The following is a 17,911-nucleotide window of genomic DNA, read 5'->3' as shown; positions in this document are numbered from 1 at the left end:
CCAACTCTGCTTGCCGGGCCAGAAATCCCCCAGCAGCCCTGTCATTTAGGATCCGAGAGGGTCAGGCCTCAGTCTTTGTGCTGCCATTTCCTGCCTGGAGACCCTCACCATCAGGCCGGTCTAGCTCATCTCAACTCTTTCCACCTCCAGAGATGACTGCAGTCATGCCACCACCAACAGGAAGCCACTCTAAGCCAGACAAAGAAAAGGAGATAGAAACCATATAGGGGAAAGAAAAAAACAGAAAAGAAACTTCTAGGAATTATCTGGGAAAACATCTACATAGCCTACAGGATATCTATAGGAAAAGATCTATAGGAAAAACCTATATAACATCTATAGGAAAAAATTCTTTTTTTTTTTTTAATTTTATTTTATTTTTAAACTTTACAAATTGTATTAGTTTTGCCAAATATCAAAATGAACCCGCCACAGGTATACATGTGTTCCCCATCCTGAACCCTCCTCCCTCCTCCCTCTCCATACCATCCCTCTGGGTCGTCCCAGTGCACTAGCCCCAAGCATCCAGTATCGTGCATCGAACCTGGACTGGCGACTTGTTTCATACATGATATTATACATGTTTCAATGCCGTTTTCCCAAATCTTCCCACGCTCTCCCTCTCCCACAGAGTCCATAAGACTGTTCTATACATCAGTGTCTCTTTTGCTGTCTCGTATACAGGGTTATTGTTAGCACCTTTCTAAATTCCATATATATGCGTTAGTATACTGTATTGGTGTTTTTCTTTCTGGCTTACTTCACTCTGTATAATAGGCTCCAGTTTCATCCACCTCATTAGAACTGATTCAAATGTATTCTTTTTAATGGCTGAGTAATACTCCATTGTGTATATGTACCACAGCTTTCTTATCCATTCATCTGCCAATGGACATCTAGGTTGCTTCCATGTCCTGGCTATTATAAACAGTGCTGCGATGAACCCTGGGGTACACGTGTCTCTTTCCCTTCTGGTTTCCTCAGTGTGTATGCCCAGCAGTGGGATTGCTGGATCATAAGGCAAAGTTGCCATCCATTTATTTCCTGTAGTCCTTAAAAACAGAAGAACATGTTTCACACTAAAGCTCTGCAATCCTGTACACCAGAGAGGCAGCCCCACTCATGCTGCGAGCTGGTCCACGTCCTCTTGGCTCCTGTTTGCTAGATGAGCTTCATTAATTTCCGCAAAGAGATTCCTCTTCAGCAGATTATATGCCAGAGGTAAAAGCTGGCCAGCAACTTTATGAAAATAGTGGGAGCCATGGCAGAAGAGGTCCAGCCGCAGCTCCAGCCCCATCCCATAGTCGCACTCATCGTTAGCAAGCTGCACATAGGTCATTATCTCCTGGACGGGGGCAAAGGCCTGCAGTCTGTCGGCGTTGCTCGGGGCCTCCACAATTGTCCCGCAGATTCTCCTGAGGCTGGCATCCGTTTCAGGGAGCTCTCTGTATCCAACATCATTTTTATCCACTGGGACAACCAAGCCTGCCCCATGAAAGGTCTTTGTCACCACTTTCTTGTCTCTCTGCTTCACCCTCACAGTTCTCTGCTCCAGGGAGAACCCCAGTTCTCTGGCTGCTTCTGTGAGTTTCTCATCTATGGTTTTCAAGAGACTAGTTTTCTTCTTATCTTCTGTAAGTTTTTCATCAAAAATGATTTGACTGCAGCAAACACATTATCTCCACTTTGAACAATTATACAATTTTTCTTTGCTTCGTTTGTACCGACAAATACAGGAAGTTCATCAGGAGAATCCCTGAAATACCCCATGTGGAATTGAGTTTTACTGTCTCCAATAATAATGGTCTGGAACTCAGGAGGATCATAGTAAAATCTCCAGTGAAGATTAAAATTCAAGCTTGCTGATTTTTTCTTTATTTTATGTTTTCCGGCAAGGATATCATAAGGACCCACTAATCGAAGTCCAAGGCTTGCAGATAGTGAATCAGCTGGCTGTTCAGGGTCAAGTCCTTTGCAGAACCTCCAGAAGTGGTAGAAATCTTCAGGCAGAAGAAGCCTGTAATGGCTTTCCACCTCTTTTCGAAGGTCACTGGGCACGTCAGCTTCATAGGACTTACTCTTCTTCACATTGACCGGTTTTTCACACTGCGGCCCCTCTCCGCAGAGTCTATGCTTCGCGCCACCGCCCACCATCCTGCAGCAAGAGGGTGCAGTGCCAGCCGGTCCCCGGAAAAAATTCTTAAAAAATCCATTAACCATAAAGAAAACCACTAACAAACCGAACTCATCAAAAGACACCATTAAGAGACTAAAGACACAAACACTGGGCTGGAGGAGAGGAATCTGTGATGCACACAACAGTGTTTCTACACATTTGAACGCTTTTGGGTGAACAAGCAAAAGAGCAACAGACAGCCTGATTAAAAACCCGGGCACGATATCTGGGCAGGTAATACACATGTGAATATCTAGATGCTAATCCAGCTATGAAAGGGGCTCAACTGCATCAGTCACCATGGCAGTGCAAATTAAGACCACCAAGAAATACAAGCACTGGCCACCAAAATGACTAAAAAGAAAGACCGAGGGCACAAAGACAGGGAGCAACTGCAGCTCTCAGAAGTGCTTCTAGCCCGGCACCACCACTCTGGAGCGCTGTCTGCGGCGACTTAAGGGAGGACAAGAGCACGCCCAACAGCACTGCTCCTGGGGACACGCGCAACAGAGATGTGCACCAAAGACATGCCCAGAAGAGTCCCAGCATTTCCCCTCACGATGGAAAACCGGAAACGATCCATCATCAGCCAGCAGTCGACAGGATACATCAACTGTGGCTTCTTCATGTGCGACACACAGGCAACAATGGCAGTGGATGAGCTACAGCTGCACAGCCACCTGAGTGGGCCTGGCACTTCTTTGAGTGGAAGGAGTCAGACCCACAAAGAGCAGAGACCACATGATCCGCTCGTGGGAAGAGGAAACCACACCTGGTGCTGGAGTCAGCGGCACCGCCTCTGAGGCGAGACGGAGAACACCGGAGGGAGAGGGCGGGTGCTCCCCGGCCGAGCAAGGCTCTGCCTCTGGACCCAGGGGCACACCCACACAGGCCGCATCTTCTGTGCTGCAGCAGCTTCTTTACCCACTGAGCCAAAAAGAGTAGGCGTGGAAGGCGAGGGAGTGGAAGGCTGTGGCTGAGCCACGACACACGCCGGGGCTCTCAGCTTCTGGCCAGGGACGAGGCTTGAGTGCTCAGAGCTTTTGTGCAATCAAGTTTTACTAAAGTATAAAGGAGACAGAGAAAGCTTCTGACATAGACATCAGAATGGGGCAGAAAGAATACCCTCCTGCTAGTTTTTAGCCGGATGTTATATAGTGACTGCTGCTGCTGCTAAGTCGCTTCAGTTGTGTCCGACTCTGTGCAACCCCAGAGACGGCAGCCCACCAGGCTCCCCCGTACCTGGGAATTCTCCAGGCAAGAACACTAGAGTGGGTTGCCATTTCCTTCTCCAATGCATGAAAGGGAAAAGGGAAAGTGACATGACTCTTAGTGACCCCATGGACTGCAGCCCACCAGGCTCCTCCGTCCATGGGATTTTCCAGGCAAGAGTACTGGAGTGGGGTGCCATTGCCTTCTCCTAACTTGAAGACAGAGTCTGGGGTAAATGCATAGTACGTTAGCATAGCTTAAGATAAACGTTTCCATAAAAAAAATGCATTGGTTAACTCAAGGTTTGAGAAAAGTTAAGTTCAGATGGAACCAGGTGTCATTATGGCAACCCAGTATTTTAAGGGAAACCTCTTTTTAAATCTGTACAGAGAAGGAAAAAAAATATCGATAGTTTGTTTCCTCCTGTAGCTTAAGAGAGAGATAAAACAATGTCTGACACTTGCAGCCTATTTCCTCCATTTGGAGACCCCTGGCCTTCCTGCCTGTTACCCTCTCAGGAGAAAGGGAAAGATATACCCAATTGAATGCAGAGTTCCAGAGACTATCAAGGAGAGATAAGAAAGTCTTCTTAATTGAACAATGCAAAGAAAGAGAGGAAAAAAACAGAATGGGAGAGACTAGACATCTCTTCAAAAAACTGGAGATATGAAGGAACTATTTCATGCAAAGATGGGGACAATAAAGGGCAGAAACGATAAGGACCTAATGGGAGCAGAAAAGATTAAGAAAAGGTGGCAAGAATACACAGAAGAACTATACAAAAAAGGTCTTAATGATCCAGATAACCACAGAGGTGTGGTCACTCTCCTTAGAGCCAGACATCCTGGAGTACAAAGTCAACTGGGTCTTAGGAAGCATCACTACAAACAAACCTAGTGAAGGTGATGAAATTCCAGCTGAGCTATTTCAAATCCTAAAAGATGATGTTCTGAAAGTGCTGCACTCTACGCCAGCCAGCTTGGAGAACTCAGCAGTGGCCACAGGACTGGAAAAGGCCAGTGTTCATTCCAATCCCAGAGAAGGGCGACACCAAAGAATGTTCAAACTACCGCACAATTGTGCTCACTTCACATGCTAGCAAGGTAATGCTCAAAATGCTTCAAGCTAGGCTTCAGCAGTACGTGAACCAAGAACTTATAGATGTACAAGTTGGGTTTAGAAAAGGCAGAGGAACCAGAGATCAAATTGTCAGCATTTGTTGGATCACAGAGAAAAAAGCTAGGAATCCCAAAAAAACATCTACTTCTGCGTCACTGACACTGCAAAAGCCTTTCACTGTGTGGATCACAACAAACTGTGGAAAATTCTTAAAGAGATGGGAACAGCAGACCACCTTACCTGTCTCCTGAGAAACATGTATACAAGTTAAAAAGCAACACTTAGAACCTTACATGGAAAAAACAAATGGTTCTAAACTGGGAAAAAGAGTACGACAAGGCTGTGTATTGTCACCCTGCTTATTTAACTGCTATGCAGAGCACATCATGCGAAAACGCTGGGCTGGATGAATCCCAAGCTGGAATCAAGCCTGCCGGGAGAAATATCAACAACCTCAGATATGTAGATGGTACCACTCTAATGGCAGAAGATGAAGAAGAACTAAAGAAGAGCCTCTTGATGAAGGTGAAAGAGGACACTGAAAAAGCTGGCTTGAAATTCAACATTCAAAAAACTAAGATCATGGTATCTGGTCCCAACGCTTCATGGTAAACAGAAGGGGGAAAAGAGGCAGCAGTGACAGACTTTATTTTCTTGGCTCCAAAATCAATGCAGATGGTGACTTCAGCCATGAGGTTAAAAGACCCTTGCTCCTTGGAAGGAAAGCTATGATAAACCTAGACAGTGCATTAAAAACCAAAGAAATCAAAAAAAAAAAAAAAAAAACAAAGAAATCATTTTGCTGAAAAAGGTCCATATAATCAAAGCTATGGTTTCTCCATAGTCATGTATGATTGTGAGAGTTGGGCCATAAAGAAGGCTGAGCACCAAAGAATTGATGCTTTTGAACCGTGCTGCTAGAGAAGACTCTTGAGAGTCCCTTGGACTGCAAGGAGATCCAACCAGTCAATCCTAAAGGAAATCAACCCTGAATATTCATTGGAAGGACTGATGCTGAAGCTGAAGGTCCAATACTCTGGCCACCCAATGCAAAGAATGGACTCACTAGAAAAGACCGTGAACCTGGAAAAGATTGAAGGCAGGAGGAGAAGGGGACGACAGAAGACGAGATGGCTGGATGGCATCACAACTTGATGGACGTGAGTCTGAGTGAGCTCCGGGAGAGGGTGAAGGCCGGGGAGGCCTTGTGCACTGCCATCCGTGTGTTTGCTGAGAGTCAGGCATGACGTAGTGACTGAACAACAACATTATGACACTGACCCTGTTACTCTTCCCACTGGATGCTGATTCCTCTACACCCGCACAGAAACAAGTAGGGAGGTACTTCTTGCACAGTAAAGCAAAGAAAGGAGAACACAGGCAAAGGAGCACAAAGGCCATTCCTGCAGTAAACTAACACCGATCAGTGCAGTGCCACCTCGTCACTGCACTGCTCCCTGCACAGCGAACACCAACAAATATCCAACGGAAAGAACACTGTGGTGTGATTAAGTCATCAATCCAACAAAATGTCAGAAAAAGTCTAATGTGTCCTAATTAGGAAGTCATCTATCACAACCGGTACTGTGGAAAGTTAATGTCGATACAGTAAATCCATCAATGCTTTCTACTACATATTAAGACATCAATTCGAAGCTGGGGAACACTCAGAAAGGCAAAGGAAGGCTTCACAAAAACTGTCACCACAAAAGCTAAGAGACTTGAACTAGGTCAAGAGAAAGAGACTAAGATTGAGCCTTTGTATATCAAGCAATTTGGAGAGCTGATTTTCCAGTATCAACCCAGGAACTGAAAATCAAGGCCCATCCACGAGGACACGCAGCTGCCCAGGAAAAGCGTACCCCAGCTTCCGGCTGTCCGTGTCCAGCAGCGTCAGCAGCGCCCAGGCGAGCGCCTGGCCGCTGTCTGCATCGTGGCCCTCGCTGTGGTGCTGGATGCTCTGCAGCAGGAGCCGGTCCAGGCACTCCAGGGCCTTGTCCTGCACGCTGCTCTCGTCGTCCGTCACGGCTGGGACCACGCCCCCCAGCCAGGCCTTCTGTATCTGCACACACTGCGGCTGGGCCTGAGGAGTCCAAGTCAGCAAGTCATAAGGGTGCGAGCACAGGTCGGGGCAGCTGTGAGCCCTGTTTTAGGACGTGTTATTAGTAGTTCCAACACAATGACAAACAAATCCTAACAGTGGAAAAATGCCAACCCTCCAGATACAAGTGAAAACCAAGGTCAAGCTCCAGTTACTATAAAGCAGAGCATACTGACATTTTAGACTTAAAGTGATTATCTATCACTGGTAGTAAAGCAGTACTTTTTTGGAATAATTCAAGATCTAGAGAAAAAATATCTACCTCAAGGAAGAATCAGAAAAGATGCTAATGAAGAAAGTCAAACCAGGCATTGCTTAAAGTCTTCTACTGCGAAATAAGAAAAAATACTTTAAAAATTCTTCAAAACTAGCTAGCTGGCGGAAGTAAACTGCACGTAGGATCAGTGGATCTGCTCCTTTGGCAGTATCACCTATACAGGTTTCAATGGACAAAAAGTGATGTCGGCCTCTGGCCTAACCAAACAGATTTTAAACTTCACACTTCTGTGTGAGATGCATGCTGACTACTAGCGTTTTCCAGCACTAGTCCGCATGACACATGCATATTTAACAGGAAATGCGATCCAGCACAAGCAGTGGAGAGACTCCTCTCTGTACACTGCTGGGGCCACGGCAGCTAGGGAGGGTTTCTAACGGGCGCGCCATCATTAGGCTGGGTTATCCTGACGGAGAAGGGCACCTCAGATACACTGCGGCCGGCCTCACCAGGAGCAGCTCGGTGAGAGACTGCAGGGCCTGCTTGCGGACAGACACCGCGACGTCCCGGCAGCGATCCTGCAGGATGCTGAGCTCGTCCTGCAGACCCTCGACGTCGCAGTGCTTTAGGAGGTTCACCAGGACCTAGAAGGTACGCGGGTCACACCGCGGGGCGACACAGGCACTGGTCAGCACAGGCTGCACACGAACAATTCCTTCAAGTTCCTGACTCTCTCATTTTTGAGATCACAGATCTGTCACTCCTCCCAGTAACATCCCACCTCTTAGAATCTGAGGAAATTTAAGACCTCTCTGGAGAAAATCTGACATATAGTTTACATCAACATGTACTCAGAAACCATTTCAGGGGTTTCATGAACCCTATCAAAATCCATCTGTGGTCCCCAGGTTAAGAATCCCTACTCTAAAAAAACAAATTAAGGATCTAAAATTGTGGTTCCTAGGAAGCCAGCAATCCAGCAGGCCACTTAAGAACAGAGGATCCTTCAGTTCATCTGCGTAATTCCCGTTTACCAGGGACAAGGTGAACTAGCCTCAAGTGAAATGTGAGTACTGAGCATGAGAGAAGTTTTTAAAACAGTCTCTTGCACCTTCAAGCTGTTAGTGCTTCAAAAGAGGGTATGAAAAGAATGTCCAGAAAAACACACCTGGACCGCAGACTTCCTGACGCTGGTCTTCTCGTCGCCGACCCTATTCCTCAGTGACACCAGGAAACCCATTTCTGCTGAGGAAACACCAAGAAGTCATTACAGCCTGAGGCCAGCAGAGCCCCAGCCTCTCAGCACACACTCCTGAGAGCATGCACCAATCCAAAACTGGCCAGTTTGCTGGTTTTAAATCATAAGAAACCACAGCATGAAATCATGTAGAAAAAGAAGAAAATTCACATAATTACCTATTATTTGATAGGTACAATAACGCAGAAGTAGTAGTAGGCAGAGTAGTAACATTTCAAAAGAGTATAAATTCTGGAAAATTAAGCTTTAAACTGGGCTCCTAAGACTAAAATTCTGAATGAATTTATTTAGATTTTTTCATTCTATTTACTACAAATGGGAAGATGTAAACCATTGGGTGTTTTAAAGACTAAGTAAGACAATACAGAACAGGAGTTTTAAAACCCTCTCATCAAGAGTCCCTTTACACTATTAGATATTACTGAAGACTCATAAGAGGTTTTTTTTTTTTCCCAAATAAATGTGGATGATAGCTTTTAACATGAATTAGAAACTTAAAATGAGAATTATAAAAAGATTTAATAATTCATCTTAAGATACCAAATAAATGGCATACACTTTAACTGAAAAATAAAGTAGTGAAGAGAATGGCACTGATTTACATTTTGCAAACTCTTTAATGTCAGACTTAAACGACAGCTGGGTTGTCATCTCTGCTTCTATCTGCTTTTGCCTGTCTGGGACCTCTGTCTGCAAACTCCAAAGTACACTTTTGAGAAAACCAGAGAGTAAAAGGTAACTGATGTCTTAATATTACTATGAAAACTGTACTAACTTCAAGGGCCCACTGAAGGAGGCTTAGGGACCCCAAACCACACTTGAGAAATGCTGATGCACAAGAAAGAACAGTAGAAAATAAAACAATATGGAAAACGATAAAGAAAGTCAATGAAATCAAAGTAGGTTATTTAAGATCAACCAAACTAATATTTTCCTAGACAGAAAATAACAGATGAGTCTAACTGCTAAAATCAGGAATGAAGGAGGGACAAGGTTATGAATACTATGAACAGTTTTATGCTAACACATTTAAGTAACCTGGATTAAATATCTACATATTATTAAAGACATACATTAGGAAAACTAACTCAAGGAGAGACAAAGACTGAATACACAGTAACAAGTAAAGGGACTGAACTAGTAAGCAAAATATTTCACACACATGCACAAAGGGTCAGGACCAGATGGCTCTACTGGAGTCTGTCAACTATTAACAAAAACACCAATTAACAAAAATTAGTAACAATGCTTCCTAAACTCTTTCAAAAAACTAGAATCCCTATATCACTTTCCACCTCCTTCTATGAAGCCAGTATTATCCTGAAAGCAAAACAAGACAAAATAGCTCAAGAAAACAACAGACCAAAATCTCTTGTGAATACAGACATAAAATCCTCAGCAAGGGCCTTCCCTTGGGTCCAGCAGTGCAGACTCCAAGCTTCCCAGGCAGGGGACACAGGTTTGTTCCCTGGTCGAGGAGCCATATGCCCCGTGGTAGGGCCAAAAAATTAAAAATTAAAAAAAAAAAATCCTCAGCAAAATATTAGCAAATTAACCCAGCAAAATACAAAAGGGATTATACTCCATGCTTGGGATTTATCCGAGGACATGGGAAGATCATTCACTGTGATATGCCATCACAGAACAGAGGACCAAGGCCACATGATCATCTCCATAGATGCAGAAGTGGTGCGTGCAAAATCCTACACCCGTTCACGATAAAAGCAGTCAACAAAGTCAGAAAACAGAAAACTTCCTCACAGTGATAAAGGTCATCCTGAAGCAACGCAGAGCTAGCACCACACTCAACGGGAAAGACAAACGGAAGACATGGGTGTCTACTTTCCCTACTTCAACTCCACTAGCAGTCCCAGCGGGGAAAACAGGCAAGAAAAAGAAACAAAGGCATTCAGATTAGAAAAAAGAAGTAACTGTTCTCACAGATGGCATGATCTGATAGGTAGAAAATCTTAAGGAATCTCACACACACACACACAAAACCTTTTAAGGCTGGTAACTGATTTACCAACATTGCAGGATACAAGATCCATCATTAAAATCAGTTGTATAAACTATCAATAAGCAATCAAAATGAAATTAAGAAAGCAATTTCACTTAAAATAAAGAGAATAAAATACTTAGGAATAAGTGTAAACAGCAAGAGTTACACACTGAAAACTATAAAACATCACTGAAACGAATTAGAGGAGACCTAAATATAGAAAGGCATCCCTTGTTCATGGGCTGGAAGGCTTAGGTATTTTTACAGTGGCACTATATCCCACAGTGGCATTCCCTGGTAGCTCAGCTGGTAAAGAATCCGCCTGCAATGCAGGAGACCCCGGTTTGATTCCTGGGTCGAGAAGATCCCCTGGAGAAGGGAAAGGTGACCCACTCCAGTATTCTTGGGCTGCCCTTGTGGCTCAGCTGGTAAAGAATCTGCCTGCAATGTGGGAGACCTGAGTTCGATCCCTGGGTTGGGAAGATTCCTGGAGAAAGGAAAGGCTACGCACTCCAGTGTTCTGGCCTGGAGAATTCCACGGACTGTATAGTCCAATAGGTCAGAAAAGAGTTGGACAATTTGATATTTACATTGAAAGATGGATCCCTAACTCACATCATAAGCAAAAATTAACTCAAAATTGAACCAAGACCAAAATGTTAAGAGCTCAAACTATAAAACTCTTAGAACACCATCAAGAAAGTGAAAAGATAACCCTAAGAATGAGAAAAACAGGTGTGCAAATCATATCCAAAAAGGATCTGGATGTAGAAAATATGAACTTTTACCTCAAAAATCAAAAGATAAATGGACATGGGTTGTTTCCATGTTTTGGCTACTGTGAAGGATGCTTCTACAAACATCCTCATACCATGTGGTGCGTGAGTGCGGATGTTGTGTATGAGTGTGTGTATGGATTCACTCTTTTCTTCCCTTGTGGTTGCACACTAAGGAGTGGAACTTCTGGGTCATGTGGTGACTCTACGTCTAACATTTTGAGGAAATGCCAGAATGAACGAACACACAAAATGTGGTCCATCCATACAAGGGACTATATTCAGCCATAAAGAGGAACAGAGTACTGATACAGTACTACACGCCTCACCGTGGATGAACCTTGAAAACAGATGGCAAAGCAGTTGTCTGCACAAGGCTGCATGTTCTAGGGTTGCACTTGTGTGAACTGTCCAGAACAGGAGGATCCACAGACAGGGGGAGCACAGGGGCTGACTGCTCGTGGGGATGAGGTTTCCCACTCAGTTAATGAGAAGCTTCTGGAAGTTGATTACACAAATTTATGAACCACTAACAACCACTGGATTCAACATACTTTTAAACGGTGACTTTTATGAATCATCTCTCAAAAGAAAACACACCAACACCGGTACTTATTAGCACAGTATCTGGCGTGTAGTAACTATACAAATGTTTTAATGTACAGTTAATGCCAACAACACAAGTCATTTTATCAAAAATAAGGTGGGAACATGGGCTCTTTACATCTGTCAAGCTCTTATCATTTAGAAGCATAATTAAAGCAATACAGTAGTGTTTGGAAGCATCTGTACAACAGTGAGAATCCATTGTTGGATTCTGAGGTGGAGGAGAAAGACTTGTGCTCTTCTACTCCTCCAAGAACACCAAAATTGCGACTAGTTGCTGAACAACCATCGACAGGAGAATGTTGGATCTCACCAAAAAAAGATACCCCCACGTCCCAGGGCAAAGGAGAAGCCCTAACAGGATGGCAGGAGGGGCGAAACTGCGTTTAGAATCAAACCTCATACCCACCAGAGTCACTCAGAGGGTGCAAACAGAACCCCGTCTGCACCAGGACCCAGGAAAAGGAGCGGTGACCCCCACAAGAGACTCAGTCAGACCGGCTGAGAGTGTCCAAGTGTCTCCTGCGGAGGCACAGGTCAGCAGGGGCCTGCCCTGGACGGAGCTCTGGCTGCAGCAGGCTGGGGGGCGTGGCATCTGGCCAAAGTCCTCTTGGAGAAGGTCACCATTAGCCCCACCACAGAGCCACCAGGTGGAGGACGCACAGACTGGAGAACAATTATACCAAAGAAGTTCTCACACTGTTGCAAAAGTTCTAGGGCCCACAACAGACTTCCCAACCTGGGGATCCAGCAAAGGGACTGAGACTCCCCAGGGAATCTGACTTTGGAGGCCAGTAGGATTTGATTACCAAACTTCCACAGGACAGGAAACAGACTCTCTGAGGGCACGAACAAAACCTTGTGCCCACCAGGACCCAGAAGGAAGGAGCAGTGACCCCACAGGAGACTGAGCCAGACTTGCCTGTGAGCGTCCAGAAGTCTCCAGTGGAAGCATGGCTCGATAGTGGCCTGCCACGGGGTCAGGGGCACTGAATACAACAGTCCTAGGAGCCGAGGCATGCTGGCATAAGTCCTTTTGAAGGAGGTCGTCATCACCACCATTAACCCCACCACAGTTTGACCTTAGCCAAAGCCAAACTACAGGGGGCTTCCCTAATAGCTCAGTTAGTAAAGAATCCGCCTGCAGTGCAGAGACCCTGGTTTGATTCCTGGGTTGGGAAGATGTCCTGGAGAAAGGACAAGCTACCCACTCCAGTATTCTGGACTGGAGAACTCCATGGACTGTCCATGGGGTCACAAAGAGTCAGACAGGACTGAGCAACTTTCACAAACTACAGGGTAGGAACACAGACCCACACAACAGCAGAAAACTGGATTAAAGATTTATTGAGCACGGCCCCCCAACCAGAGCCAGACTCGATTTAGCCCACAGTCAGTCATCCCATCAGGAAGGTTCCGTAAGCCTCTTATCCTCATCTATCACAGGGCAGACAGAATGAAAACCACAATCACAGAAAATTAAACTAGTCAAACTGATCACAGCCTTGTCTAACTCAATGAAACTGAGCCATGCCATGTAGGGCCACCCAAGACAGACGGGTCATGGTGGAGAGTTCTGACAAAATGTGGTCCACTGGAGAAGAGAATGGCAAACCAGTTCAGTATTCTCGCCTTGAGAACCCCACGAACAGCATGAAAAGGCAAAAAGATACGACACTAAAAGATGAACTCCCCAGGTCTGTAGGTACCCAATATGCTACTGGAGATCAGTGGAGAAATAGCTCCAGGAGGAATGAAGAGGCTGAGGCAAAGCAGAAACAACACCCAATTGTGGATATGCCTGATGATGGAAGTAAAGTCCGATAGTGTTAAGAAAAATATTGCACAGGAACCTGGAATGTTAGGCCCATGAATCAAGGCAAATTAGAAGTGGTAAAACAGGAGACGGCAAGAGTGAACATCAACATTTTAGGAATCAGTGAACTAAAATGGGCTGGAATGGGTGAATTTAACTCAGATGACCATTATATCTACTATTGTGGGCAGGAATCCCTTAGGAGAAATGGAGTAGCCGTCACAGTCAACAAAAGAGTCCAAAATGCAGTACTTGGATGCAATCTCAAAAACAACAGAATGACCTCTGTTTGTTTCCAAGGCAAACCATTCAACACCACGGTAATCCAAGTCTATGCCCCGACCAGTAATGCTGAAGAAGCTGAAGTTGAACGGTTCTGTTAAGACCTACAAGACCTTTTAGAACTAACACCCAAAAAAGATGTCCTTTTCATTACAGGGGACTGGAATGCAAAAGTAGGAAGTCAAGAAACACCTGGAGTAACGGGCAAATTGGGCCTTGGAGTACGGAATGAAGCAGGGCAAAGGCTAACAGACTTTTGCCAAGAGAATGCACTGGTCATAGCAAACACACAGCCTCTTCCAATAACACAAGAGACGACTCTACACATGGACGTCACCAGATGGTCAATATCAAAATCAAATTGATTATATTCTTTGCACAGGAGTATGGAGAAGCTCTATATGGTCAGCAAAAAACAAGACCAGGAACTGACTGTGGCTCAGATCACAAATTGCTTACTGCCAAATTCAGACTTAAATTGAAGAAGGTAGGGACAACCACAAGGCCATTCAGGTATGACCTAAATCACATCCCTGACGACTACACAGTGGAAGTGAGAAATAGATTCAAGGGATAAGATCTGATAGACAGCGTGCCTGAGAAACGATGGATGGAGGTTAATACATGGTACAGGAGTCCAATTCAGTTCAGATCAGTCACTCAGTTGCGTCTGACCCTTTGTGACCCCTTGGACAGCAGCACGCCAGGCTTTCCTATCCATCATCAACTCCCAGAGCTTGCTCAAACTCATGTCCATTGAGTCGGTGATGCCATGCAACCATCTCATCCTCTGTCGTCCCTTCTCCTCCTGCCCTCAATCTTTCCCAGCACCAGGGTCTTTTCCAATGAGTCGGCTCTTTGCATCAGGTGGTCAAAGTATTGGAGCTTCACCTTCAGCATCAGTCCTTCCAATGACTATTCAGGACTGATTTCCTTTAGAATGGACTGGTTGGATCTCCCTGCAGTCCAAGGGACTCTCAAGAGTCTTCTCAAAAACCACAGTTCAAAAGCATCAATTCTTCAGCACTCAGCTTTCGTTATAGTCCAACTCTCACATCCATACATGACCACTGGAAAAACCATAGCCTTGACTAGATGGACCTTTGTCAGCAAAGTAATGTCTCTGCTTTTTAATATGGTGTCTAGGTTGGTCATAGCTTTTCTTCCAAGGAGCAAGTGTCGTTTACTTTCATGACTGCAGTCACCATCTGCAATGACTGGAGCCCAAGAAAATAGTCTGTCACTGTTTCCACTGTTTCTCCATCTATTTGTCATCGAGTGATGGGACCGGATGCCATGATCTTAGTTTTTTGAATGTTGAGTTTTAAGCCAGCTTTTTCACTCTCCTCGTTCACTTTCATCAAGAGGCTCTTTAGTTCTTCTTCAGTTTCTGCCATAAGGGTGGTGTCATCTGCATATCTGAGGTTATTGATATTTCTCTGGTCAATCTTGATTCCAGCCTGCATTTCATCCCGCTTGGCATTTCACATGATGTACTCTGCATATAAATTAAATAAGCAGGGAGACAATATACACCCCTGATGTACTCCTTTCCTGATTTGGACCCAGTCTGTTGTTCCATGTCCGGTTCTAACTGTTGCTTCTTGACTTGCATACAGATTTCTCAAGAGGCAGGTAAGTAGTCTGGTATTCTCATCTCTTAAAGAATTTTCCACAGTTCCTTGGGATCCGCACAGTCAAAGGCTAATAAAGCAATAGTAGATGTTTTTCTGGAACTCTCCTGCTTTTTATGATCCAACAGATGTTGGCAATTTGATCTCTGGTTCCTCTGCCTTTTCTAAATCCAGCTTGAACATCTGGAAGTTCACAGTTCACTTACTGTTGAAGCCTGGCTTGCAGAATTTTGAGTATTATTTTTGCTAGCATATAAAGTGAGTGCAATTGTGCAGTAGCCTCAACATTCTCTGGCATTGCCCTTCTTTAGGATTGGAATGAAAACTGACCTTTTCCAGTCCTGTGGCCACTGCTGAGTTTTCCAAATTTTCTGGCATATTGAATGCAGCACTTTCACAGCACCATCTTTTAGGATTTGAAATAGCTCAACTGGAATTCCATCATCTGCACTAGCTTTGTTCATAGTGATGCTCCCTAAGGCCCACTTGACTTCATATCCCAGGATGTCTGCCTCTAGGTGAGTGATCACACCATCATGATTATCTGGGTCGTGAAGATCTTTTTTGTACAGTTCTTCTGTGTATTCCTGCCACCTCTTCTGAATCTCTTCTGCTTCTGTTAGGTCCTTACCATTTCTGTCCTTTACTGTGCCCATCTATGCCTGAAATGTTCTCTTGGTATCTTTAATTTTCTTGAAGAGATCTCTAGTCTTTCCCATTCTATTGTTTCCTTGGAAGGAAAGTTTTCCTCTTATTTCTTTGCACTGATCACTGAGGAGGGCTTTCTTAACTCTCCTTGCTATTCTTTGGAACTCTGCACTCAAATGAGTATATCTTTCCTTTTCCCCTTTGTCTTTCGCTTCTCTTCTTTCTCACCTATTTGTAAGGCCTCCTCAGACAACCATTTTGCCTTTTTGCATTTCTTTTTCTTGGGGGTAGCTTTGATCACTGCCTCCTGTTCAATGTCTGAAGAGGCCTTACCAATAGCTGAGAAAAGAAGAGAAGTCAAAGGCAAAGGAAAAAGGAAAGATATATACCCATCTGAATGCAGAGTTCCAAAGAATAGCAAGAAGAGATAAGAAAGCTTTCCTAAGTGAACAATGCAAAGAAATAGAGAAAAACAACAGAATGGGAAAGACTAGATATCTCTTCAAGAAAATTAGATATATCAAGGGAACATTTCATGCAAAGATGGGCACAATAAAGGACAGAAACGGGATGGACTTAGGAGGAGCAGAAGATATTAAGATATTAAGAAGAGGTGGCAAGAATACACAGAAGAACTATACAAAAAAGACAAGATGGTTGGATGACATTACTGACTCAACAGACCTGAGTTTAAGCAAGCTCTGAGAGATGGTGTGGACAAGGAAGCCTGGTGTGCTGCAGTCCATGGGGTCTCAACGAGTTGCACACGACTGAGCAACTGAATGATAATGCACAACAGTGAGTCTGTAACGTGCTCAGACTGGAGTTAACGCAAACATTCAACATTTTTCCACATTAAATTTCTTCAGTTATTTTAGGGATCTGTTAGTACATCCTGAGTTACTACTCTGAATTTGAGTAACATAGGCTAATATCTAGTCATTTAAATGTGGTATTTCAGACTGCAATGATAAGTACTGATTCTCACGGCACTTTACTGCACCTCAGCACCCATCTGGCAGCATTATGATTTTAGGTACCTGCCTCTCCCCCTGCTCCTTAAGACGTGGAACTATTTTTGTTAGGGTTCGTACCTGCAGTGCCTTGCACAGATTGGAAGGAATGATATCCATGTTTATCAAATAAACTGATAGATCTCATTATATCAGTTATTCTCTGCACATGTTCTCTCTTCTATCTTTTAAAGTCACTTCTCTAAATATGATCTCTGCAGACCTGACAAAAGCCCTCTGTGAAGGACAGACAAGGTTACAGGATCAGAAGTGACAAGCAGTCAGGGAGGTCTGCTGACTCCCACGTCTTGGATCATCCAGCTCTTTAGTAACACAACTGGCCTGGGTATTCAGACTGCCTCTCATTTCTAATGTAGTTTTTCTCTACTACAGGATGCCATGTCATCATACAGGTGAAGGAAGAGCCCATAAAAGTGACTTTCACAGACCATACAGCTAGACAGACACAGAACCTGAGAGTAGCTCCAGGTCTTTCTACCACCTAGCCAGGTGTGTTTCTGCTCTCCTGAATCACATTGACACTTTACCATCCCAGATTATTCTGATTCAGTAAGTCACTGAAAGAGAACAAACATCACTTGTGTTTAGAATCAAGTACAGGGTTCGTGGGAGAAAGGATCCCAGAATCTCCACACGGTATGTGTGACCCGTTAAAAGACAGTTTATATTACTGGTATCAGATCAGATCAGATGAGATCAGTTGCTCAGTCGTGTCCGATTCTTTGCGACCCCATGAATCGCAGCACGCCAGGCCTCCCTGTCCATCACCAACTCCCGGAGTTCACTCTGACTCACGTCCATCGAGTCAGTGATGCCATCCAGCCATCTCATCCTCTGTCGTCCCCTTCTCCTCCTGCTCCCAATCCCTCCCAGCATCAGAGTCTTTCCAATGAGTCAACTCTTCGCATGAGGTGGCCAAAGTACTGGAGTTTCAGCTTTAGCATTACTGGTATAGAGAAACTATAACCCAGATTCTGCACTTTCCCATGGAAGCCAGGACTCACAGTTCCCTACCATGTATTAGAAGTGG

The 17,911-nt window shown here is 44.5% G+C and overlaps 2 protein-coding genes across 6 annotated transcripts in view; both read right to left on the bottom strand.

Moving 5' to 3' along the window:
• Positions 1 to 17,911, bottom strand: part of NCAPD3 (non-SMC condensin II complex subunit D3) — a 60,329-nt gene that overhangs the window by 28,452 nt on the left and 13,966 nt on the right. For 3 of the 5 annotated variants that reach the window (XM_027562188.1, XM_027562185.1, XM_027562190.1), the window contains 3 exons: positions 7,994 to 8,070; positions 7,335 to 7,469; positions 6,370 to 6,590 (listed from right to left, as the gene is read on the bottom strand). In XM_027562188.1, coding sequence (XP_027417989.1) covers positions 6,370 to 6,590; positions 7,335 to 7,469; positions 7,994 to 8,070 — 433 coding nt within the window. The remainder of the gene's footprint in view (positions 1 to 6,369; positions 6,591 to 7,334; positions 7,470 to 7,993; positions 8,071 to 17,911) is intronic. The other 2 variants (XM_027562187.1, XM_027562189.1) reach the window with 1 other exon arrangement.
• LOC113905211 (histone PARylation factor 1-like) lies at positions 1,018 to 2,180 on the bottom strand. The gene is given in 2 exon segments (XM_027562191.1): positions 1,018 to 1,632; positions 1,635 to 2,180. Coding segments are annotated over 2 exon segments (1,032 nt in total). The 5' UTR covers positions 2,155 to 2,180; the 3' UTR covers positions 1,018 to 1,120.

Source organism: Bos indicus x Bos taurus, chromosome 15 (assembly GCF_003369695.1).
Source record: "Bos indicus x Bos taurus breed Angus x Brahman F1 hybrid chromosome 15, Bos_hybrid_MaternalHap_v2.0, whole genome shotgun sequence".
NCBI lineage: Eukaryota > Metazoa > Chordata > Mammalia > Artiodactyla > Bovidae > Bos > Bos indicus x Bos taurus.
Note: the sequence above shows the minus strand (reverse complement) of the source record. Positions and strands in the feature narration are given on the sequence as shown.